At 38.4% G+C, this 26,363-nt stretch overlaps 1 protein-coding gene across 1 annotated transcript; it reads left to right on the top strand.

Moving 5' to 3' along the window:
• On the top strand, positions 1 to 12,372 carry ccdc69 (coiled-coil domain containing 69). The gene is made up of 9 exons (XM_058397745.1): positions 1 to 274; positions 4,972 to 5,032; positions 6,215 to 6,393; positions 9,040 to 9,127; positions 9,214 to 9,287; positions 9,450 to 9,551; positions 9,684 to 9,803; positions 10,653 to 10,750; positions 11,013 to 12,372. Exons 1-9 carry the CDS (start codon positions 227 to 229, stop codon positions 11,185 to 11,187), a joined length of 945 nt encoding a protein of 314 aa, XP_058253728.1. The 5' UTR covers positions 1 to 226; the 3' UTR covers positions 11,188 to 12,372.
• Positions 12,373 to 26,363: the final 13,991 nt, after the last annotated feature.

The following is a 26,363-nucleotide window of genomic DNA, read 5'->3' as shown; positions in this document are numbered from 1 at the left end:
ATAAAGTTGCCAAGTTAGTTGTTTTGTTCGTGTAGTGTTACGGTAGTTTGTTAGCCTGCTTCCGGTCGTTTTGGTGTTTTATTAGGCTAATACTGGTCATTAAAGTGTGACGCGTCGCGTGCACTGCGGAGAGAGGTGAGCTCGTGCTGCTGCACTATTTTGAACGCGAGGTTAACCGGGCAGCTTTCGCCTCGCGCAAGGAGCAGAGGCGACAAGAAAGAAAGGCATGGGCTGTAACAATAGCAAAGTGTGTGTCCACGTCCGCCGTAAAAAGGTATGTTTAAAACACTTTCTGTTTGGTTTTTAGACTCAAGTTTGAATGGGAACAAAAAAAAAAGCCTTCAGACTTCAGCGTGAGAGGCTTCCAGGTCCTGAGAGCACGCGAAACTGGAAATGTTTGTTGCTCCTCAGGCGGCTGACTTACTTCCTTTCTCTGAAGAAAAGATGTCAGGTTAAGCAGTCTGTGTAGAAATTTTCACTTTCAATTTCCTGTGACCTGGACTTGTTTATCTTAGAATTAGAAGCAAGTACAGTGCGTTCAGACCCCGTGTGTTTTTTTGTCTTGTGTTTAATAATCGGCTTTGAGCTTAAGCACAGATATTAGGCTTTGATGGTGGGCTGAACAATTTCCGCTCAAATCTGCATAAGGCAACCACTTGTTTGTTCCCCAGTTCACGAGGCTATTTAAAAACCTTAAAGTTCACGCAACAAAATGCAAAACACAAAATGTGACACTTTTTTGGGCATTTATCTTTTGATCAGCTATAAAAGTGTTTCTCTTCACAATCTACATTTCCATTCTTAAAGGAAAAACAGAGGCGATTGTTATTGAACGCTACATTGTATTTAGTCAGCCTTGCCATCTTTTATCTAAGGTTCTTGATTGATGATGTACTCCGGGATTGATGTAGTATTTGCTCTGTACAAGCTCTAACGTGATCTTCAACCAGCGTTCATCATCAGCACATGTTTGGGTATGATCTTTAAGGGCTTGACACAAATTGGACTATTATTAATCCAAGCCTGGAAAAGCAGTTCTGTGTACTGTAACGTGTGGTTAACTTACAGATTGTTCAAATACTCCTTTGATTCAATATTAATAGCACTTGCCTACGAGTGCTTTTGTCATGAACGTATCTTAATCCGTCCACAAATCGAAGATTGAAGCTTAAGTGACCACTGAGGCAAACAGGCCACGCTTTGAAACTTTTTACAAGCCGTTTTGTGTGGTTGACATGGACAACTGGAAAAGTGTGAAAGTCTCCGTAACCTAAGTAAGGGAGCTTTGGAGAAGGCTACTGGCAGCTTTATTCAGAACACCCTGAAAAACAACACAGGACAGTGTGTAATAAAGCCTCATCAAACTTTATAACAGCCCACTAAAACGGGTCAACAAATGTGTCGTGGTCTGTTGTTTCGAAATAGTAAAAAAAAAAAATCCTGTGCAACAGGTTCTTTAGTATATTCTATAAACTGTGTTTAATGTAGTGTAGTTTTCAGGATGTAATGACAATCAGGCTTGTGGTTTTAGTTTTTACACGCTTCAGTTGTTTCTGACGGCTGGCTTCATGGAACACTTGAATCCGCTGACAGCCTCGTCAAGCCTCTCCAAGGGTTCGGACTTGCATTTTCCTCATTAGATGATTACTTAATGCGTGCGCCAGATCCGTGTTTGAATTCCACATGATCTTGTCCGTAATCTGCAAAGCAGGAATTGTGATATAGAAGAAAAGCATGCAGCCTGAAATTTTCCTCGCTGACTTGTGTAAAGTTGTCCATATGTGAGACATCTTGCATGTTGCAAGGACATCTCAGATCGATTTCTCTTTTAGCTTTGCCACAAAAGCTTCAAAACCTTAAATCACCTACAGACAGCAATGGCCTTGAGAAGTCTTAAACATTCACAGTTGAACCACACATTTTTGTAGACGACTGGGGGAGTTTTCCCTTCGGCTTTATAAACGATTGGCTGTACTTCAGTGTGTAAAGTGTGAATTCTTTTTTTTTTTTTTCTTTTTTCTTTTTTCTTTTTTTTTTTAAGTATTGCGTGGAAGGAAAATGAATACCATTATTGGGCCAGATTTGTGCAGTAGAGTATTTCTAGATGGTATGGTATATCACCTTTATTAATAAGTCAGAAAGTCCACACTGAAAACCATTGTATTCTATTGTAAACAAAGGAATTTCCCTCATGGGATGAATAAAGTCTTGTCTGTCTGTCTGTCAATCATTTTATTGCATCTCTTCATACTCATCATTTTGAGTAGATCTAAGAAAGCAAGACTCATTAGAAATATTTTTTATATGAAAACAAGCCATTTTGAAGTCAGATTAACTTTTGAATATTTAATAAAAGTTCATCTTACCTTCTGAAAGTAATTTCTCTACTCAGAAGAAATGTTCAGACACAGATTATTAAGTTAGCAGGATTGTAATTGTTGGGTGCATTACCAAGACAAAGATCCATCAGCTTGAACCAGGCTGGGTTTATGACAAATCCGGAATATTATAATCAAAGATCTGCTTCAAATAAACATTCCTTAATAATATTTTTTAGAACACTTTTTGATATTAGCCCATTGACCGACTGTGCGACTAGATTATGGGTGCAAGAAGAAAATATGATCTGTTAAATATAGGGAAAAAAAGTCTGTTGAATATAGTTACTGTAAGAAACCTTGGCTCTCTATCATGAATGAACACTGATAGAAATGAACTGATATGTTTACAATTTATTTCTATTTCTCCCATGAAGAGGCAGATGAGTTGCATGTATGAGGCTTCTGCAAAAAAAAAAAAAAAACGTATCGCACATTATTGGTAAAAGAAATGGATTTAAAAAATGCATTGCCTGACTCCATTAAAACTGATAATTCTATGTGACTGAGTGGGGGATCATTACATATTATCCCTCAATAAATGTAAAGTAGTTTAGGGGAAATAGTCAGCAGCTATTTTGTTTAACACATCTGTTCAGTAGATCAGTCCATGTTCCTGTTTTATAAGCAACATAACTTCCAGCAGACTCTCTGCGGCAGTAAGGAACACATGATATCAAACCATAGCCAAAAAAAAGTGTGCAGAAAATGAGAGCATGTTAATATTAGGAACTCCTTGAACAGACCAGAAATGTGTCATGAGATTACAGAGCTGACAATTTCTGTACATTTGTTAGTTACTGAATATGCAAGCATTAATTGGAAATGAGAGTGTTTTTTACCAGCTCCATCTGGTTCTGCCTGTTACTCCTTTTCTTTGTGTCTCGCTCTGTTCACCTTAACCCTGGCCTGCATTCATGTTACTGCCAAATAAGAAGCATGACACGTTAATTGCTCAGAATGGATTACAAAATGCACTAAATGGACAAAACTTTGTGGGCACCAGTCCAGCACACTCGTATATGTTTCTTCCCCAAAAATGTTGTTGCAATGTTGGAAGCACCAGATTGTTGGAAGCATCTCTCTATGTTGTAGCATTAGTTTCCCTTCACTGGAACTAAGGAGCAGAAACCTGTTCCAGCATGTTTGTGCCCCTGTTCACATCATGAGATCCATCAAGAATGGTTTGCCAAGGTATCTCTGGCAGGACTTGTATTAGATGAACTAGAACTCTAGATGATTACACTCTAGGCTTCCTCGCCTGATGCCAGTGCCTGACCCCACTAATGCTCTTGTGATTGAATGGACAGATCTCCACAGTCACGCTCCAAAATCTAAAGGAAAGCCTTCCCAGAAGCTTGGAGGTTGGTATAACAGGGTATCTACATCTGGAATGGGATGTTCAACATGCACACATGGGTGTAATGGTCAGGTGTTCATAAATATTTGGCAATATAGTGTACAAAGGTTTAAGTATGATTTTAAATGTACTTTGGTAGGCATTAGAATACCTGGCTGAGAAACTCTGGGTCTGATCACAGTTGAGAGATGCAAAAACTTGAATATATGAACCTCCACTCCATTCCCATGCACTCAGGCAGCATGCTTGCATGTGATAGGGCTTGGTTTTAGAGGGAGAACTGAAAGGAGAAGCTGCATTTGTTTAGCATTTGAGTTTCAAAATAGCTGGCTTCTTAGGTTAGACTCAGGTGTGGAGTTAATTTGTCTACCATGCAATTGTTAACAGCCCAGCCTGCCTGGGACAGGCAGATTATGGATCAGGGCTATTAACTTGTTATTCATACCTAAGTAGCAGATCAATTGATTGAGTAGGCTGCTGAGAAAGTGGTTAGCATTATTAATCTCTTATCCGACAACCTGAAACGTTTTTACTAGACAGACTCTTTCGTTTGCATGGATGACAGACACATTAGGAAAACAAATGTAGAAGCACTAAAAAAGCCATGTAAGCTGAAGTGCAATGTAAAACTATAACTCTCCTGCAAGCACAAAACATAGTCACAACCTGTTTAAATATATCGAGAGAAATAATAAAGATGTGGCCGGGACTACAGTTAATAGTTGAAACTTTGACCCAGTGAACTGGTTAATGAATTAAGTGCGTCACCGTCTGTTATGGCCTCATTTGTAGGAAATCCAAAGAAATTGCTCTCAATTATTAGTATTTTTAGTTATTTGTGAACCAGTTGTTTTAAGCGCAGTGAAGTGGCATACTGCACAGTTTGTGTGCTTTAAAAACCATCAAGCCTAACATCTCTAGGATTAAAATCAATTGTATGGTTGCTGAAATTGTTGTCTTGTTAATAAATGATGTAACAAAAATTGCTGGCATTCTATCTGTATGGCTGACAAATTTTGGATTCATGCACAAGGCAATCATTCTACATGTTTATATAGATTGACTCCTCTATTACATTTCCATATCAAATACTTTCAAATATTATTTGAAAATAATAAATATTAAAAAGTATATCGTCATATGTTCTTTAAAGCATGCACCTTTGTTTTAAATGACTACACTGTAAGCAAGCTTCATTGTCGTAAATTCATTTTTTCTTTCTCCTCACTCAAGAAAAAACAAACAAAGAACGAAAACCCTCTGAAGGAGATCAGCAGCACTCATGATGGAAGTGGTGAGTGGTTTCCTGTCCCTGATGTCTCGCATTATCATGATGATGATCCTCTGCCAGTGAGTGTTCTAGGATAAAAACATGTTTTCTTCCTTTAAGCATGTAGATATGATATTGGGGAAAAATATCAGTAGCATAGTGACCTTGGCATTATGATATCAGAATGCCTGACATGGGTATTAGGAAAAGGACGGTCTCCTGCCCTGCAGATATTCATACTCGCAACACATTTCATCCATCTTTGTGTGTGTGTGTGAATGATCCACAAATGATCAAATAATAATTGACTCCACCGATACATCTTCTAGCCATTCTCTTTGGAGCCAATCTCTCTTGCATGTATTGGTGAGATGAACAGTTTTGTTTCGTTTTTTGTGAACTGCTGACACTACACATGACAACACATGAAAATAACCCAAGATCATGCAGTATTTGCAGAGCTTTAATAACTCAAATAAAACAAAATGCAAATTGTATTAATGCTTTGGCTAAATAACATTAAGAAATCTGTATTTGGTGGAATAACCCCGATTTGCATGCGTTTTGGCTCCATGCTCTCCACCAGTTTTTCACATTGCTGTTGGGTAACTTTATACCACTCTTTTTGCAAAAAAGCAAACAGCTCAGCTTTGCTTGATGGTTTGTGACCATCCATCTTCCTCTTGATGACATTCCAGAGGTTTTCAACAGGGTTCAAATCTGGAGATTGGGCAGTGGTCTCTTTTTTTTTTTTTCCCCACAGATGAATGTCACACTACTTCCTAGTACACATGTTCACATTACATGCCAGTGTGTTGCCAGACATCGGCACATGACTAAAGACAGAAGAACATAAATCTGAGACTCTGCAGGGCAGGAGATCTCCTTCACCATTAAGAGCTTTACACAGTTATAAAACAAGCCTGGATAACTCCCTGTTGCCTCTGTGTGTAGTGTTTCAGCTTGCCGTATCTCCTTTGTGTTTTGGAGCAACTCCTATTCCTTAATACTACAAAGTAACTCTCTTTGTATATTACTGTGTAATTCTTCATGGAAGTAAAGAAACATGTGCAGCTCTGTGCTACAGTGTATTAAGACAAGCAGTGTGATGACGCAGAATTTGGAAATGCAGAGATCTGTTTATTTTTTTTGTGGCGCAGATTGTTAAGACCTGTTGTGGCTCACTACAATGTTGTTGCTTACTAGGACAATGCACAGCAGAAGAGAAGGGCTCTGGTCCAGAGTCACAGCTGGAGAAGTATGAGTGGCAGCTAAAAATCTTGAATGAGGTCCTAGCAGCTTCAGGAAGTGAAGAGCGAGACCAGCTTCTGAAGGATCATCAGCACGGTGAACTCTGCGTCCTAGTGCACACTCTCACTGAGATGGTAATACTCATTGAAAAGTTCCTTGACAATGATTTTTTTTTTTTTTTTTTTTTCCATATTTCTTATTGAAATTTGAGAATGCTCTTTTCTCAAACTGAAAAACTCTTCCAGTTTATGTACATGTGCCAAGATTGGGTTGACCGGTTCAGTGGAAAAGCTTTTCTGAATCCCTGGTGCCATCTCTGGTTGTGGTCTGCAGAGGACCCTGAATGCTCTGCACAAATAGTGTTTCAGAAACTGTGTGTGTGTGTATGAAATGTCTGAAATTATAAATAGTCACTATTGGTTTGCAGAAAAGGAAGAAACAACATCAGAAAGCTAAGCTGTAAGAGAATTTAAGTCATTCAAGCACCCACCTGTAATGAGGAATAACAAGTGTTTATTATTATCACACATTGACTTCTCAATTATTAAATAAGTGATGACTAAATGTGTGAAATGAAAGAATGTGGCAGGTGAGTCATGGCTCCATGTGCCATTTCTCTCAAAACTTGAAAATGACACAAAGAGTGTGTTAATCATGGCCAGGTTTTGCCCATGAGAGATTTGAGTTGCTGTTAGCCGAAGACCAGAAACATTGCAATGACTAATAAGGTAACCAGCTGTTATTATTGCTAGTTTCCATCTTTGAAAGGACACTTTGCTCTTCGAAACCTAATGATTAAGGGTTTTTTAATAAATAAGGGTTATTTATGTTCAGGGTTTAGGCTAATTTAATACAAAGTTACGACTTGCCGCTGAATGTAAACCAGATCTTTCACAGACAAGTTGCTTCAAGCTGCAAGCCTTTCAGACACAGAAAAGAACAAACAATTCAGACAATGTCAGCCAGTTACACACTGCAAAGCTGTCACTGATAAATAAGACATGCCCTTTCAATTATATAGAGAGGAAAAGAACATAATTGGGAATATTGCCCATTTTCTGTGTATTTGTTATTACTCTTTCCTGTTTGGGGCTGGGATCGTTGACGCATCTATTTATCTTCTGACCAACAAAGCCAGACCTGTTCATTGTGTACTCTGTGGTCTTGCAAAGCTGGCTTTCTGCTTGCTGATACCCTGGAGAAAAGTGCTTACATCTACAAATGACTATTTGCTAATGTATCTCTATCAGATGGCATGGTTCTTTTGTTCTCTGCCAGCTGTCATGTCTTTTACAAAATCTCCTGGATGACAAGTTCTGTACATAGCTAAGCATACATATTTAGTCATCATCACCTTACCACTGAGGGTCTACAATACTGGAGACCCTCAGTGGTCCTTTTATGGTCCAGGCTTCTCCTTATCTAAATAATCATTAGGCTAAGAGAACGATTCGCACGGTTAAATTTGGCAATGTTTTACGCCGGATGCCCTTCCTGACGCAACCCTCTCTATTTATCCGGGCTTGGGACCAGCACAGAAGTCACTAGAGTGTGACCCCCATGGCTAGATTAAGGCTGAGAGGACATGTCTCATAATTTTACTCATCACTACTGCATAAATAAGACAAAAAACAAAGATGACATCCCCTCTTGTCATCATTCACCACTTATATGGTCACATCAACACAAGCACCAGCAAATCCTGAAGATTTCGAAGAATTGACTCCTGCAACTTGTTTCTCACTGCTGTCACTTAAGTTGTATCTCCGCAAGAAATAAGCAGAAAGCCTTTAAAAAGAGACTTTTTAAACAATCTAAAGGCTTTGAACTGCATTGTCTACACACCAGGTCTTCTGCAATGGACTTGCAATCCATTTCTGTCCTTGTCACATGTTTGTAGTAGAAGATTGTGTTGCTTCAGTGTCGCAGTGGTGAAATGTGCTTTGTTGTCCAGTAAGAACAGCCTCTCTTTTTTTTTTTCCTGCAACGGTTTTAAAGATATTGCCCTTAAAACAGCATGTAGGCCATCTTGTTTTTTTTTTTAGTAAAATTACTAGTTTTTTTTAGTAAAATTACTAGTTCCATAAATGTGTTTTTATATTTCCTGCTGGGGTTTTTTTTTGTGTGTGTGTATTGTCCTTTTAGTGGCTGACGTTTGTAATGTCTGTGTGCTTAGGTTTGAAATTCTTGTTTGTTACCACCTAGACCACTTGTGAAAACTAGATAAGAGTGTCTGCTAAATGACAAAATGTAAATGTCTCTTGCATAACCTTGACATTTACTGTAGGGTTTTTCAGCAGAGCTGGATTCTTTACATATATTGTTTACTCTTGGTGGAGGGCCTGATGTATGCTTTGCAAGATTCCGTCATGATTGATGTAGTCATGCAGTAAATCTACAGGGAATCGTCTGGTGTTTTACTCGAAGTGTGGAGATATGCATGAGGTGTGTTCAGTTATTCATCATAATAAGAAAGCCAGGGAGCACTGTTTTTTTTTTTTTGTTTTGTTTTTTTGTTTTTGTTTTTGTTTTTGTTTTTTTGTTTTTAAGACTGATGTTTCTCTCAGTGCTGTATAGTACATTCATCACCTTTCTAAAGCCACATCTTCCCCAAGAGCAGTGAGACACCAGCTGAAATCTGTATGCTTTTGTCTAGCTTCTAAAAAAAAAAAAAAAAAAAAACCCTGAAGTAAATGACTCTGCTTGACAGATGTGTGGCTTCAAAGCTTGTGTATTTTTTTTTTTTTAATCATATGGTTTATACATTGTCATGCTGACAGGTGAAGTCTGAGACAGCTGCTGAGCTCAGTGCTGTTCATGAGAACCAGATGAAGAGTTCTAAGGAACAGCACCAGAGAGAAGTGGAAGGTATGTACCTGTAACCAATCAGCAAGTATGCGCTTTGCTATCCATTTTTCCGTATAATATAAGGTACCTGTTTTTTCCCCCCAAAGAGCTGAAAAACGTTCACAATGAAGAGAAGAACGTCTTGCAGGAAACGCACACAGCAGCTGAAAGTGCTCTAAAGGTACTCCAGTTGAAAAGGAAACACTGCAGTCCTGGCTGTCATGTCTTTGTGAATTGTATATGTAAAGGATTTTATAAACCATGTTTTAGTATGTTTTGTTGCACATACCATTGTGGCATATGAGTGGTGTTTTGGTCTGAACTCTGTGTGAACTCTGAACAGGAGCAGATTGAGCAACTAACAGCAGACCTAAAGCTGTTCACAGAGTTAAAGCAGCGTGTAAAGGAGTCCACACTGAAAAGAGACCTTCATAGAAACATACAAGTACATATCATGACAATAAATGGGATAGAAATTTAGAGGGGGGGTTTTTGTTCCCAATAAATTGCATATGGCTGTACAATGTGTTCTGTAAGAATGCAACATTTGCTTTGTATCTTGCCCTTCCTTTGTTAGACTCATGGCAGCCCGGGTGAATTCTGGGAGCAAGAACAGGAGAGTCTGCTAATTGTCATAGAGATGAAGAGCGAACGTTTACAGGAGCAGGGAAGCAAGCTGCGGCAGATGGAGGCCCTGGTATAAACTCCCACTCACCATTTTTGGTCCGAATGGAAACAGATGACCTCTTCCTCTTATACTTTCAGGCTGGATTTAAAGTTCCAGTTCACCAAAATGCAGAGTTTCAAAACACCACCATATAACAGTGCTCAAGCTCTTTGATTATGTTTAACTCTTCAAACTCGACACTTACAAATGCATTGAAATTGGAGAGCATTGTTTTGATGGAGAAACATTAACTATTCCAACTGTAGAAACACTGAATTATAAAATTTGCATGGATTCAGTGGCCAGTTTATTAGGCACCTCGACATCATGCCTGCACTGGCTATTTTGTCAGATACACAATTTTTTTAGATATATTGAATTTAGCATATGCAAATAAACTTTTTTTTTTTTTTTCCTTCAATGTTGAATTCACCAAATTTATATTAGGATTGTGTTTTGATGGATTGAAGAAAGTAATACTCTTGAACTGGTGTTTCTTAATAACAGGCTTACAAGCCCACAGCCCTGTACGGTTTCAAGGCATTTCAGATATGAAATTGAGCATCCCTACTCTAGAATTCTTATTTATTGACTGACTGATTTATCTTGGTCAGGGTTGCAGTGTATCCTATCTTGTAAAAAATGGGTATAAGACAAAAATAAACCTGAGACAGGACTCCAGTTTATGGCAGGGCACCATGCGCATGCAAGCACACTTGCCTAGATGCAATTTACAGTGGCATGTCCCTGTTAGTGGGAAGGAACTTGAGTAGTCTGATTATTGGATAGTCATCATCTAGTTGTTGGTTTTAATTCTATCTATTTATCTACATCAAGTTCAACAAATAATCATAAATCATGCCCTCGCTGTTTTCTCAGGTTGAAAGAAATCTGGCTTTGGAAGATCAGGTCCTGCAGGTTCTTCAGCAGAACGAGGACCTCCGAGTTCGGATAGACAATTATCAAACACTAATACAGTAAGCAAATTTAAGCCTTTCAAACTCCCATGAGACAAAAGTGTAAAGCACTTTAACCTTGTTTTGTCTGCCCACTTTTATGAGAATTCCAACAGATGTGTAAGTTCTCAAAATATAGCAAAACATTCCTACTTACTGAATAATGCCATGACTTTGAATGAAAATAAATGAGTTTTTCTATGACTATCACTGATTTTAAAAAAATTAAGAGAAATTGCAAGACCGAGACTCTTTAGAGACTCTTGTATTTTCATTCTTTCAGCCAACTGTCCAAGGAGCAGAATGAGCTGCAGGAGGCGCTGGAGAAGCAAACATTGCAGAGCCAGAAACTCAGTCAGGAAAAAGAGGAGTTGCTCTTTAAACTCCTGCACAGACGGGACTCCTGTTCATCTTTTCACATACCCGCCGTAGTGCCTGCTGAAGTTTCCCAAAGCTGACCTGGCTTCAGCAACACCATCTTAACACACTGGACTCCACTCACCACAGCCTTGCATTTTTAAACTCCAGACTTAAGCAATCCATACCTCTCAGTTTTAGCCTGCTGCTGGTTTCTTTCCAAATAACTGTTTTAAGGAAACTGTGGTTTTCATGCCATGCTGAAACAAAGGACATATTACATGAGTTTTGCGTATACTCAATCACTATGTCACAGGAAATCGATTTAACAGATTTTTTATTTTTTGCATTTTACTTTGGTTTTTATTTTTTTAATCTTAGTACCTGTTATATGCTTCATTTACAGTGGCTCAATCATCATTTATACTGTATATGTGTATTATGGTGTTGTATATTTGCAGGAATTTAAAATATTCCATTTTTCTCACACACCTGAGCCAACCCATGAAGGGTTTGATTAGTTGGATATGGCGTGTTGGTGTGTTTTTGTTTGTTTGTTTGTTTGTTTGTTTTTGTTTTTAAAAATCATTGTGCAGGGGATGGTGTTCAGAGGCACTGGAGTGAGAACTGATGCATTGTAATATGTTACTGAAAAATGTATAACACTTTATTATGGATTTATTTAGCATAATGTACCAGTTATTCCAGGAAACTGACATCAAATTATGCTTTCTGATTTTTCCACCACCCCCACAATGGTCCTTTTTTCCCATTTTTGCCTTACAAAAGCCAAAGCACTTGTAAGTGTATTTTAAAGCAATAGGATTTTTTTTTTTTTTTTTTTTGCTTTTCAGATGCACTGGCACTTTTATAACAGTATTCATGTATATGTATGTATTTGTATAAGGAAGGGCTTTTGTTGTTGGGACATGTAAGACCTGTTTGTTTGCATGCTTGGACTTGGACAAGTTAATTATTGTAAATTCTGAGATCATTAACCTTTTGTTAAAGAAATATGTGAGTGACTGTTTTGGGTCGCTAAGGAGAAAGTCTAACTTTTAAACCTGCAGTGTTGGGCAGATGCTGAAAGACCACTGCTGTAGATGCAGTGTTCAGATGTTGCTTAGAGTGGAGATGTTTATTATCCAGCCTCATTTTCTTCATTGTGTACCATTTTCATGTTCTGTTGTGAGTTTACCTCTGAACAAGTGCCTTTTTTTTTTTGCTAGGGTTTCACAAAGAAAGAGTCAAATAAAATGAAAGCTGCATCTGAAGTGAAATGTTTTGCATTGTTAGTGCACAGTGGTATACGTAACCAGCTGCCCTTTGAGTTTAGGGGGTATTTTTGTGCTTTCAAAATTGATAGAAAGTGTAAGAGAATTCGTGTTGATCTCACTTCGGTTATTGTAGACGTAGGTTTCGGAAATGCAGCACCACTCTTATGATATGTGGTCAGTAGGGGGCAGAACGGTCACGGTGAAACGGCCACAAAGCAAATCGAGAAGATTAATTTTCTCTACCTGATAGACTGTGTTTGGAAATGAAATATAATAGCATTTTGGCATAACAGAAACTGTACTAACAATAAGATTAAACGATCAGATTATCACGGCAATGATAAAAACATGTTCTGTGTTTATGCCACGTTTTAGACTGAACAGAATCAGACTCCGTGTGCAATTCGTAATATTTACATTTTTAAGAAGTGTACCTATATTTATGTATGGATACTATACTCAATCCCGGGGGGATGAAAGTCTTTATTTTGGCTACATGGTCTCTCACCCTCGAGGTGCCATGATCTCATGTTGATGGTTAACAAGTGACCCTTTTAGCGCTGAGTCAAGTTACCCAGACGCGCACTTTCACTGTGGCCCATGCAGAGAGAATGATTAGTGGGGCTGTGTTCTTGCCAAATAAGAGCAGCAGAGATACGTGATTGACATCCTGATTGGTGATGTGTGCCCTGTCGTGGCCTCTTTTCCTCCTCAGCCTCTCTGCTCACTTTGCGGGGTGGGGAACACGCTCTCTCTTCCCTCAATCTGCGCCCTTGTGGAACGGCTGAGCGGATGTAAGAGGATCACTTGCTCTATGGCTGTTTGACATGTTGGGACAATACCTGGCCAGGCAGTGGGATAAGTGCAGGTCAGTCCCCTGCAGTGATGTCACACGGTTCCCAGAGCATTTAGCAGCCACCTGGGAGGATCTTCGTGGCCCGAGAGGAAGCACTTGAAAGGGATACGAAAGCGGCTCAACACGCTCGCAGACCTGTAGTCAACACAGCGTCCTGTTACAGTCCCTTTCCTGCAAATAGAGGTGCTGACCCACCTGCACTTAACATTTCATGCCAATAGTCTTCCAACAAGAAAAGGTGGATGAATTAAGTACACCCTGTTTCTTTGAAATCTTTCCAGGAGGTCTCTCAGTTCTTCAAACAATTAAGCGATTGTGTTTTCTTTCCTTTTTTTTCTTTTCTTTTTTCTTCCTTATAATCGTTAACGCACATAGCAGGTTGTGCTTTATAATTACCTAATGTTAAAGTGCTATTCTACTTGTGGAACTTGTTACAGACTTAATTAATTCCTTTCACATTTTAATAATTTTATGCCATTCAGAAAAAAAATATCTAATACCGCAGGCGACCACATTAAGATATGAGATAATATCAGCCTCATTCTTTAATCTTAAAAACAATTGCATAGATAGATAGATAGATAGATAGATAGATAGATAGATAGATAGATAGATAGATAGATAGATAGACTAAGGACATTTCTTAAAAATATTATCAAAAATAAAGACGGATCATAGACTGTGGAACTGGGCAGAAAATCACAACTGTCATTATTCCTCTGATTTTTTGGAGTAATTCAATGCGACGATGATGGCTGGCAATCTTTTTGATATAGATGTGCCATTTTGGCTCAGGCAGTTATTTACATATTTAACTAAATATTAAGTAAGTAGCTAACTATTAATTAGCTAATCTAATATTTAGCCATGTTGTTTATTTATTCATTTTTAAAAACCGCCTTTCCCAGCCAACATCCAACAAATAAAAGGGATTTAAAAAAAAAATAAAAATAAAAAAGGTATAGAGAGCAGAAACACTAATAATCATAATCACTAGAAGAAGAAGAAGAAGAAGAAGAATATAATAAACACAATAATAATAATAATAATAATAATAATAATAATAATAATAGGATATGCTTCCTAGGCTTATTAACTTTTTTAGCTGAAGGGACATAAAGTTTTAAACGTCTACAGGGATGTGTTGCATGTTGTCAATCATCTTTACCTTAACTTGCCTTTGCGTACATAAAATCTTAGTGGAAAGTGGAAACTTTTAACGGCGACCGAGAGCTCAGGTGCATGGTTTAGTCAAAATGATGTGCTCATCTTGTTTGTGTGAATGATCGTCAATTAATTTGTACATAGACGTCTTATTTTGTATACATGGACATCTGTTTATCCAACCAGGATAAGACGATTCAGCAGTTTTGTAAAGGCATTACAGTTGGACAACCAACTGTTTTTTTTACATACTGCTTAATAAAATCTGAGTAACTGTGCTTTGTTGTTGAATTTTTGGACGGTTTGCATTGTCGACTGATAATCTGAATATTGACTGTTTTCTAGCGTAAATACTGAATAGGTCTATATTTACAAAACAATATGATTTTAGATCACGAGCCTAATAACCCGCTTAGGGAACATCTAGAAATACACAATAACAAAACAACGAACAAATAAGAAGTATTGTGAGTGTATAATAAATAAATAAATAAATACACAAACAGTCTTGTGAATTAGGATCTTACTAATGGGCCACAAATGCTTCTCATAACATCTGTTAATGGTTGTACAGTGTTGGTTTGGAGAGAAATGGGACAGCTTTTTCAGATGGCTGGAATGAGCGGGGTTTTCTGTACACACCTGAATTTCCCTCAGTCCCTCAGTGCATTATTATCCATGTGAACGCCGCAGTCTTCTATCTGTGCTCTGCTCTGTAATGGAAGTCATATTCATTAAAGGCGCTGGAAAAAATAACGTGTTGCCATTACATCTGCTCCTATCCCTCCTGGGTTATGTGTGAAATGCGCTTCTTATTTATTTCAAATTCCATTTCATTGTCAAAGCGATTTTCAGAAGGATTTTTTTTAATGAATCTATTCAGAAACCCAACCTATTGCCATGTGCTATTTGGGACTTGTGAGGTGTTCCATGCCACTTAGGCTTAGAACAAAAAAGGTGAAAATTGCACCCTGGGGAAAACAGCTTTGATTAAAAGGTGTGGTTAACTACCCCCAACCCCTTATTTACCCACCATGTTGAGCTCAGTGTTAGTTAGATCATAATTTCATTTAAACAGCACGGTCCTCTGTTTTTATCTGCAATATTTTTAAACATGCTCAATCAAAATCCCATTCACGGATAGAACAAAAAAATTAAAGATAAGCTTTAAATTCTTATTTTTTCAGTAGCAATAATGGTTAACTTGGCTCACTTGTGGTATTAAAACTATCCGTAGGTTTGGTTCTTATTTACTATTTTGTTTTTTGTTTTGTTTTTTTTTTTTCTTCTTTTTTTAAGATTACCTGGTCAGAAAGTATAGGCTGGAACCAAATGTAGGCCTAAACCAGCCTGATAACAACAACTACAGATGGCCTGCCTCACACATACACTAACTCCAGCCCATATACAAGCCAGCTGGATGATTCTTCACTAATTGCTAATATTGTGTGAATAGTGAAAAACTATATGCTTGAAAACTGCAACTGCTATATCATATCTCTCTACTGTAGTCATATACCCCAGGATCATATGCCATTTTCAGGAACTGCCATAAGAAACCACAAGAGGTCTCTGTGTTACAGTTGAACATATGTTACCAGTTGGACCGGTTCCTGTGGTTGCTTTCAAACAGATAACACTCTAAACGTCTATGCAAGAGCCACGCTGTCAAATTTGTCAGGAATAATAGCACTGCTCAACCCTCCAATCAATAAATCAAAAGCTGGGGACATGCTGCGACTCCGATGAAGCAAAATTGGTGAATACAATTATGAATCTCTATTAGTCTGGAATGAGGAAATCAACAGAAAACCACTCATATTCAAGGTTTCAAAGGAATACACTGCAGCTGGGATGGGGAATTTTTTTTTTTGCCTGTCATTGTGTCAACATGTCTGTCATTTGTTTGTCACCAGTGAGGAAATTGTCAATTGATGCCATAAATATGGTTATGATGGAATGGCATAGTACATTTGGTAGTGAGTGAATCATTTCACTCCATTTGATGGAGGTGCTGTAAGCTCTCCTCACACTTCTCCATATGCTTGATATGCCTCCGGTTGCCTGGGGGATATGGTGAGCTGTGAGATTTTTTGCATAGTTTCTGTACAGGTGAAAACATGTGGAGGAAAGACATTAGTTAATGGTGTAATGCCTGTGGCAATTTGTCCTACAACAACATACATTCTTATTAGAAAATCTTCCAGAAACACTTTTGGCAAGCTCTAACAAAAGGTGAATCTGATGTTCAGCTGAATTTCATTGTTCTTGTTTTGTTTACCCGTGTCGGAGGTTATAACCTTGTTTGTGTTCACTAAACAACTTGTATTCATGTAATATTAAAAGCCTCAGACTCCTGTTTTAGCCTTCAGGGTATGAGGGCACAGAGGTGCTTTAAAATCCCTTCCCTGGTGAGTGTGAGTCTATGCATACTGTGTTGAAATCCTCCACAGGCAAACTAATTACACGGATCAGGAACTCTGTGTGACTTATAAAACTGCCACCTGGGATCTTCATCATAAGCTCTATACAGAGTCTATCACTAAACACACCAGGTTGCAGTGTTTGAAGTGACCAGGAATGGCAGGAACGAACAGGCTTACAGTAGATAAATGAAGATTTCCAAAATTTACAAAGGAATAAACTCTACTGAGAAGATCTAGGAGCTCTATATTCTCATTCATATGTACAGTACTGTATGTGTCTGTAAGTTTTCTAATCCGGAACGTTACTGTGAATTTGGCACACATGGACTGGGCATGGAGTGGCTTGTGATGCCTTGGCCTTGTGAGAAAATACTTAAAATGAGTTGAGATTCAAATCCACCATTGTGCTAAACATTAGCAAGTTCCACTTGCAGCCCAGCTCTCCTCTCCTTTCCACTCGCCAGTTTCTCTCTGCCTGTCAGCTCATGTCATCTCCTGAAATACAATAAATTAGAAGTCAGCCATCAATAAAGATCACATGTGCTTTCCCTCCTGAAAGAACCTTTAGCAAAAGCTTCCTGCCAAAATCCATCAAACTGTTAGCACTTTCTTTTACTCATCTTCCTGCTGAGTTCAGGGATTTATTTCAGCAGTTAATGTCTCCAAATGTGTATTTACATGTTTGTACAAATATGTTCATTACAATTCTGTTTAAAGTATGATTCAGATACAATTTCGACTTGATAACCAAAGATTTGCCAAAAATTGGAAAATATTTTGTGGCACATTTACTTTTTCCATTTTGTTAATTCTATTGACACAAAGCACAAACATCAAATTGGAGGTATGACCAAAAACAAACAACGCGTCAATATCAAAAGAGGAAAACAAACACAGAGGTGCACAAAGGTGTTTAAGACACTTAATTGTGCACACCAGGGAGCCGTTTGGGCTAGTTAAAGCGTCTATTTAAGGGCTCCTCACCTTGAGGGACTCCACTGGAAACATACGCCGCCACAGGAAGACCCCAGGGGCTGGGCAGCTTCCCCCCTCCTTCCAGCTCCTCTGCTCTAGACAAAAGGAGAGGCACCCTGCCTTGACACCTGTCAACACATTAGGTGTCAAATAAGCTGGCTTTCAACCTGGACCAGCAGGTAACTGAAATCCCGCACTCAACAACACAGCTTTATGTCCCTGCTGCACAGTGACAACTCGAAACTTGTATCATCCATTCCCTCAAATCTGGGTAAATGAGTATAACTGTTGGGCTCACTAGGGGATCAAAATCCACTGAGTATTTTCATCTGTTGATCTGTTTTTACTGTAATTTACTACCTGTGCTACATGCATTGTTGTAGAAAACAGTTAAGGAGTGACCCTCATTACCTCGTAACTCGTATTTTATTATGGCAAGGACCCAGCAGCAATGCTTCCAGCTGTCAGGGTTGACATGGTATAGTACTAAATCTTCCTTTTTATGGGTCTTAAGTGGCGGTTTATCATTCTGAATTCCAGAGGTGTCTTCCTAAGTTGGTCTGGATCAGATAAGGTTTCTCTGATGTTTGCCCACCTCAGTTTCAGACCTATACAGCACTAATGTACCCTAAAGGAAGAAATATAAGAATAACCTACAATAATATTTCTAAGGGCTAATGCTGGTGATTATTAACACAATATATACAGTATATATACTCACCAGTCCACTTTAATAGGAACACCTATACCCCTGTTCATTCATGCAGCCAAACTATAAGAACTTTAATGGTAATGTTCATATCATACATTAGAATGGAGAAAAAAGTGACTGTGGCATGGCTGGTGAGTATTTTTGCTGATCATCTAGGATTTTAAATGCAAAAGTCTACACAGTATGGGACAAAAAAAACATCCAGTGACAAAAACATGCCTTGTTTGATGTGAGAGCTCAAAGGAGAAAGGCCAGACTGGTTTAAGCAGACAAGAAGGCTGAGTTCACTCAAACAACAAATCAGTACATCTATGATGAGCCGAAAAGCATCTCAGCTTGCACAGCACTTCAAAACCTGAGGCAGATGGCCTACAATGACGGAAGATCACATTGGGTCACATACCTCTCAATCAAGAACAAGGGGGTTGTTCTTACCAAATGGGTAAGAACAATGGGGACAGTCTTACCAAAATTTGACAACTGAATATCTAAATTTGATATTTGAGCCCCCTTTCAAAGTAAAAGTGTGCTTTACCGTGTGAAGAAAAACATACAGATGTAATAAAGCAATGTGTAATAAGAATAATAATTATAGCAGTGACAGAAAGAAGATAGAACATAACAGTATAAAATATAATCATAAATGTTAACTTTAAAGTGTGTAAAAGAGAGTAAAAATACAATACATAAAATTATATTAAAGTATTAATCCAGTAACTGAGGTTAGATAGCCGACAAACACAAAAGTGTTCAACCATCACTAACTAGTTTTGACATGGCCACAATTGTTCTATTAGTCACATGTATAATACAGGTGGAAATTGCCTCATCATGATCACTGACATTTAGCCTAGATAATGACTTCAAACACACATGCTCAGTGAGCTTTAAGTCTGGCGAGAAACAGGTGGTTAGGCTTCTGGTGTTTCAACATTTGTGTAATGCCTCGTCACGACTTTTATTGTGTCTAGGTTGACAGGTTGTTTCATACCAGAACCAGTTCATATGTCTGCACCAGGAGCCCTATGACATCCCTGCTTTGAAAACCAAGTAGATAGTAATACCCTGTATGGCAGTAAGCTATCTGCGCGTTAGAAACAAAAACAGTCCATGTAATGATAGTAGCTGATTTGGCAGTTTTGGTGTTGACTTGATTCCAGTGTAAACTAAAGTCCTTACCCAATCAATCTATCTGCCACCGAATTATGGTGCTTTTAAGTGCTCGTCAAAAATGTCCTGTTTTCCTACCTGCAGAAGTTTATAACTGTGTCTGTCACAACTGTTAAAAGTTCAAATAAACTACTGTATAAATCACAGTGGTAGATGTGTTTATTACCTAAGCAATAAACTATTTCTTACACTAACAAAAAAAAGTAGTCTGCTAGCTCCATGTTAAAATGCCATTCACATTACTCTGATAAATAATGATGAAAGTACTTACTACATTAATAATACACCGACTGTATTGACATAAAAGAACCAGATGCAATTATAAAGTGGTGTTTACGCAATGTTTAATCTAGCACATTTTCTGTTGATTTAAATCAACTGTTACCTTTTTGTCAAATTTCTGACATGTCCCAACTTAAGATTCATTTAATGAACTGAGATTGTCATGTGGTATTTATGACTTGCTGTTAAGGCTGTACCTGTGTGCTTGTAATTATGGTAATTACAATAGTACATTAATGAAATGCTGTGCCAACGTACAAACAACCCAATCAGGATAGTATCTTAGTTATATCGCTTTTCAAATGAACTCTGATGCCCTGTCAATATCTGAAGTCTGAAGTGTACTTAAGATATTTGTCCATTAGTCATTCTGCATTTAGAAAAATATTAGTCTGTAATTTGGCAGCCAGGGCTTTTCACCACGTCAAATATTTGAAGGACACACAGCATTTCTGTTTGTCAGGCCCGGAAATGACTAGATCAAATGTCAGTCAAGATCTTAAATCACTAAATTGCAGCACCAGATGACTGATAGAGGAATGCTGCATTGGAGTTCTGGGAAACGTGTAGCGTTTATGTGCCAGGTGGATCTGACTCACTGAAAGAGCGGTGTAAATTCAGTTGTTCTTTAAACGCCTCAGGTGGCATGGCGATTAGTCAAACCACGTTCAAACTCGTATTATTTACCTTCACATCAGCAGTGCATAGACTATTTACTGGGATGTGTTGAAATAAAAAAAAAGCTCTTCAATGACAGGAGGGTTTAGCATCTGTAAGATTAGCGTCACCTGAAACACCTGTGTCTCCTTTTGTCTTGCTGATAGCCTAATCGCTGTTTCCCTGCACTGCCCTGCTTGTTTAAGCTACGTTCACATAATAATGTGGCATGGAAGCTTTGGGCTCAGTGAGGTCCTATTACAACAAATTAACTGTATCCAAAAAAGAATTAAGATTATTATTAGGATTGTTCTTCTTCTTCTTCTTCTTCTTCTTCTTCTTCTTCTTATTATTATTATTATTATTATTATTATTATTATTATTATTATTATTAATAATAATAATAATAATAATAATAATAATAATAATATCATTTACAGATTTAAATTGGAATACAAAAAATGAAAAGAAGCAAGGCCATTTCATTGCTAAATGATTCTACACATTTTTTTTATCAGGCTGTAGCTGTGTCTAAAGTCACACCCCCATCTGTTGATAAGCACAGTAGTACTGTAATATACGTTAATTTGAGTGATGTGTAATTTCTTACTACACAGAATTGCCATCGCTTTGCAAAGGTATGTTCACATTCCTTCACATAGACATGATCTCGCAATCTTGGCATTTGCCCAAAATAAACTAAAGGCTTTGAAGCTGCACTACCTTTGTACATGAATACGCACGTTTAGAAGTTGCATTATCAGGATGTAATTGGAGTCAGGTCTCAAAATTGATCTCTGCAGAAATTAAATGGTTACTAATAAATAAAGTAGTAAATATTAATATAACTTTCTCCAGCCATGACTGAGGTTCCTTTATTAGATATACATTTAGAAAAATAGAGACAAGCTATCAAAGTAACTTAATTAAACATATAGAATAAGAGGATTTAGCCAGAAATGTGCAGAAATACTAGTTTGTAATTAAGTTATTGTCAGTGTACATGACTGGTATCTACAAAGGCTTTACATTTCTAATACTGTTTAAGACTCTCCAAACCAGTATATGTATATATATATATATTTTGTGATTGTTTTCATATGTCTATTGCAGGCTATGGGTCATTTTTAGTGACTGCGCTATATAGTGAACGTGCCATGTCTTTGAACACAGCGTGTTTATTTATTCCCAGGAGTTCATGATGGCATTAATGGAAACAAGCTTAGGGAGTGTTGCCCTTTAGGGCCTCTATACTGTTGGCAAGCAACTTGAAGTTAGTACTTGATAAGTGTTATGTAATAAACATCACTAATTAGTGTCTAAAACAAAAAAGTAAACATACATTACTATCCTGGCTATGGAACAAGTGAGAAATTTTGGTAATCCGCATATGTTTGAGCTATATTTAAGCCCATTGCATGTACAGTATACAACCACGCAGCATGCTCTAGTTGCCTGTCAAAGTTACTATAGGAGCCTCGTCTGACCTTAGCAACAGTCAGCTAGCTGTGATGAGTGGAGAGGCTTCATAAAGCGTTAATTTGTGGTTACCGAGCTGGATGTGCTGCAGACAGCAGGCCCATTCAATGCACACTGAGGAAATCATCCCAAGCAGTCCTGGGCAAACACAGAGGGGATTAAGGCATCAAGCATGTGAAAACTGACACTGACATAAATGAAAGCCAGTCTGTCATCCCCCTCTACAAACACAGTGAAACCATGATAGTTGCACACTGTGGTGTGCATACTGTGGTGTGTAATGGCGGGGAATGCGGACAGCCATCCCTGAGCTGCAGGACTGGTGGAAGGTCTGCGTTTCACCCCCTTTCTTAGAAAACAAAAAATAGATGAGGTGACAGAGTGAGAGAGAGTGAGTGAGAGAGAGAATGTGGCATATGAATAATGTCAAGTTCCCCACGGGGGAGCAGCGGTGAGCTAAGGCAAAGCCTTCGGCTGTTGGAGGTGAGAAATGTTAATCCGGAATTAAACGATCTGGCACTTTACAAAATACGAGACAATTACACGGATAATTATACCAAGCTTTCACACAGTGCCCATGGGTCACAATTAGCATAATACCGGCTTCACAGAAGGAACGCTCGAGCATCTCCAGGTGTGCCTGTTACAGTGCACAACAGACCTACTAGAGAGGTGGAGGGTGTGTGTGTGTGTGTGTGTGTCTGTCCATCTGTCTGTCAAGGTGCACTTGAGTAAAGTCAATCACTGACTCCAGAAATATTTATTCACAGTTTTTTTTTTTTTTAATAGATGTGATTTATATGTCTCAACCACAACTGTCCTGTTACATCCTCAAGTTGTCAAGTTAAAATTAAAAATATAATGATATTTTTTTTCATCTGAAGAAATTTTTTATAGGTGAGTATTCTTTCGATATGATTTAATTAGAAGGCCCTCTTCTTCTGGGTTTTCCAAGTAACTTGACATGCCTTTGGGAGATGTCTAAATGGCTAAACATGTTTAATGACCTAAAGTATTTAGCATTTTACAAAACCAGGTTTAATTAAACATAACAAACAAGCAGTTATTTCTACAGTTCATCCTCAGTCCATCAGTTCCTCGATTGTACTGATTATGCTATTACACGCATTAACTCATCTGTTGACGTACAAATACCACAGGGCTTCTCCACAACGGTTTGCTGGTGCTTAATTGTGTGATTATACTAATGGAGAGCATAAAGGCAGATGTCATCTGTCCAACTGTATGTTACAGCTGCCTCATGACTACCATCTGCACAGCCAGCTTGATTTTCCTCATTAGGCTGCTATTATCTATGACAGATGAGAATGTCCATAGCCAAAACATCTGTCTTTATGTTGTACCTCAATGCAGTGTACATCATGGGGGGTTCTAACATTTTTTTCATTTAGTAAATAGATAAATCTCTTAATAGATTTTACCAAGGGCAACAGGTTGAATGGAAATAGTGCTGAATGTTTTTGTTTTTAGCCAAGATGTCTTGGCTATTTATGTTCTTATTTATAGTCTTACATATAATCAAAATCCATCATTTTATTCCATCAACATTGAGAACAAAAAGTCCTAACGTCCTAACCAGAAACTACCGAATATGTGTTTGCTACTGCAACAAACAGAGGCTTTCCAACAACAGCACCCCTGCATGACCGCACCTACATTAAGTAACCACAGCTTATGTGGGCTGTTGCACTTTGATGTCGTTTGCCCATCCCACTGTTTAGCTGGCTTCTGTCCAGCTCCTGAGGATTGCTGTCACAAACCTAAGTAGGACTTCCATGTCTCCAGGTCCTAAGCAGCAGGATCCCCTGCCATCCACTTCGGAGCCTCAACAGGAGGGTTAGCGACAACAAACGACTCTAGTGGCAGGTCTGATTTGAGCTATAGATTCAGCGCTTTCGGCCTGAAGATATGCCACCAGAACGCTGCAGAATTGTTCCTACCTATTACACACATAAAGTGCCTATTATTACACATAAAGTGCTAAAATAAAACAAAGTGTTATTCATTGCCATAGACTGGCACTTAAATGCATCATTTACTTTCATCATGTTTCTGCTTCATTAGTCATATTTTCAGCTCAGTAAGCAGGTGCAAATGCACAGTGCTTATTGCAAAAAGAATGCAAAATGGCAGTAACAGAAAACAGAAACCAAGCTCCCTATTTTAACAAGCATTTCCTCTGGAATAATAAACAATAGCAGCTAGCGTTTGTCTTACCAACCTGCTGGACACATGGTGAGTCTTCATGCTGCAAATTATGCAAGGCTGATAACTGATCCAGCGAGGCTCAGGCCTTATGCTGCCTGGTCCCATCCTGATGCCCAGTCCTGCACTCTTGTTCTCCCAAACAACTGTGACTGTTTTAATTCCACTTGCTGATTAGCCCGAATCAATTAAAACCACCACGCTGGGCTTGACAACAGCACAGCATGGGGCATTTAGAAACACATTCATCAGGTCCTGCCTCTTAATCATGCTTTAATTACACCACGGATCTAGAGGGATGGAAGGCTGCATTAGTGCTGGGGCTCCTGGTTCCTGCTACACAGAGAACAGCAGAAGTTAAATGAAGGAGGGAACTGGCGAGCAAGAGCTGAGACAAAAATAGGCCTAATTTTAAGGTCTTAATTTAAGGAGCTTAATGTTCAGGCTGGCAATATACTTGTAATTATGCGCAATTAGGCACTAGAGCCTATCGGGTTTTTTTTGTTTCTTTTAAATAATTCTTTAAAAGTGCAGAATGACGTTGGTGTGGTTATTCAAACACACTTATTGCCGAGCACACTTGGAGGTTTAAGAGATTTGATATTGATTTAAACAGTGAAACTATAACAAACTGGAACATATTAAAGTTTTGCTCTGCTTCCTTTGAACATTTATTAACAGTTAGATCCTATACAACAATATGAGGTATCACTAATCGGGCGAAATCCAATTTCAAAGCAAGGGAGGACATTATTTTTAAGGGGGAAATCAAAGATGATGTAGTCTCGTCAATTAAAGCTGCTTTTTACCCCTTAATCCTGTGCTCACTGTGGAACATCTCCAGAAGAATGGGGAAAAAGTGAATCGCTTTAATGCCATCTAATGACGTTACCCTCAGAATAGCCCCATACTGCTGGGAACATGCTAATCCAGGCCCGGTCCTTTTCGAGCGGCCGTTTTCAAACTAGCCGCCACTCCTCCCACTCCTAAACCCCTCATGTGGAGCAAGCACAATGGACACCTGCAGGCATCTCTGTCTGACCAGGTTCCCAAAACAACTGCCTCATTATGAACGGCAGTGCTGGGCCTCACTGTATTAGTAGCAGTAATTAGTCCAGCACATGCTGATGACTTCCTCTTCACTCTGTGTATGCATTCCAGCATCAATGCCGTTTCTCTTTCACTTGGGCCATCACGGTTAAGGAATACAGTAGCCTGAAAGGCATCTATAATAATGTAGGGCTGGAATACAGTTACATTCAGCTTATTAGAACAGGCCAGCAGCAGTATTTCTCATAGACAATACATTTCCTATCAAATTTTTATGATTACACAAAGCTTCTTATAAACGATGTAAGCATCATAATGTAACTAGTAGGTTTATGTGATTTACAATACCGTGAATTACCTTGGATTAATTACAGTTACCTTGAATTGAATAAATTGTGCTACATTTGAAATGCATCATACAGATACTCTGTTTTATAACAGGTTGGGGAATGAAAAAGTGTAAAAAAAATGTAAAAAAGGTTGCATTAGAACTTTTGCTTCAAAGTTAAAACAGATTGGAAGTTAATTGGTCGCAGGAATTATGGCTAAGAAAATATTTACTTTATGTCATATGTTGGCAGTTCACTTTGTGTGACATTTAGTGTGAGATCCGCTCTTCTCTTCTTAGCACTTGTAACAGATTCACACACATAAGAACCTCCGATGATTACACAGCCCATTTCTCTCTCTTCTTTTGGGAGTTGGATGAATGCTTGCCACTGACTTATCTAGGGAGACACACTTCTTTCAGAGTGTCGGCGGAAGAGGTAAGGCATCTCAGCATGCCAAGAAAAGCCCTCGCAAGGGAAGAGTGGAAGACAGATGGCCCTTCCTTTTAAAAACAGTGTTTGGTGTACTTCGAGAGACTCTAGAGATAGTTGTCAGTAAGCTAAGAGTCAGGAGAAGCAGATGCCTGTGCATATGGTTTTCTTCAAATGATCCTCTTCATCAGTGGGTTGAAAGCCTTAAAAGTTTTTTTTCCCTCTCTCTCTCTCATTGCTTG

The sequence above is a fragment of the Hemibagrus wyckioides genome, linkage group LG08 (assembly GCF_019097595.1).
Source record: "Hemibagrus wyckioides isolate EC202008001 linkage group LG08, SWU_Hwy_1.0, whole genome shotgun sequence".
In the NCBI taxonomy this organism is placed as follows: domain Eukaryota; kingdom Metazoa; phylum Chordata; class Actinopteri; order Siluriformes; family Bagridae; genus Hemibagrus; species Hemibagrus wyckioides.
This window is presented reverse-complemented; position numbering and strand designations above follow the sequence as displayed.

Bases quoted from the DNA above. Each gene is read 5' to 3' on its own strand.
- ccdc69 (XM_058397745.1), top strand. From the start codon at position 227: ATGGGCTGTAACAATAGCAAAGTGTGTGTCCACGTCCGCCGTAAAAAG. The intron at 5,033-6,214 runs GTGAGTGGTTTC...GTTGCTTACTAG, and splicing joins CAGCACTCATGATGGAAGTG to GACAATGCACAGCAGAAGAG. The intron at 10,751-11,012 runs GTAAGCAAATTT...TCATTCTTTCAG, and splicing joins AATTATCAAACACTAATACA to CCAACTGTCCAAGGAGCAGA.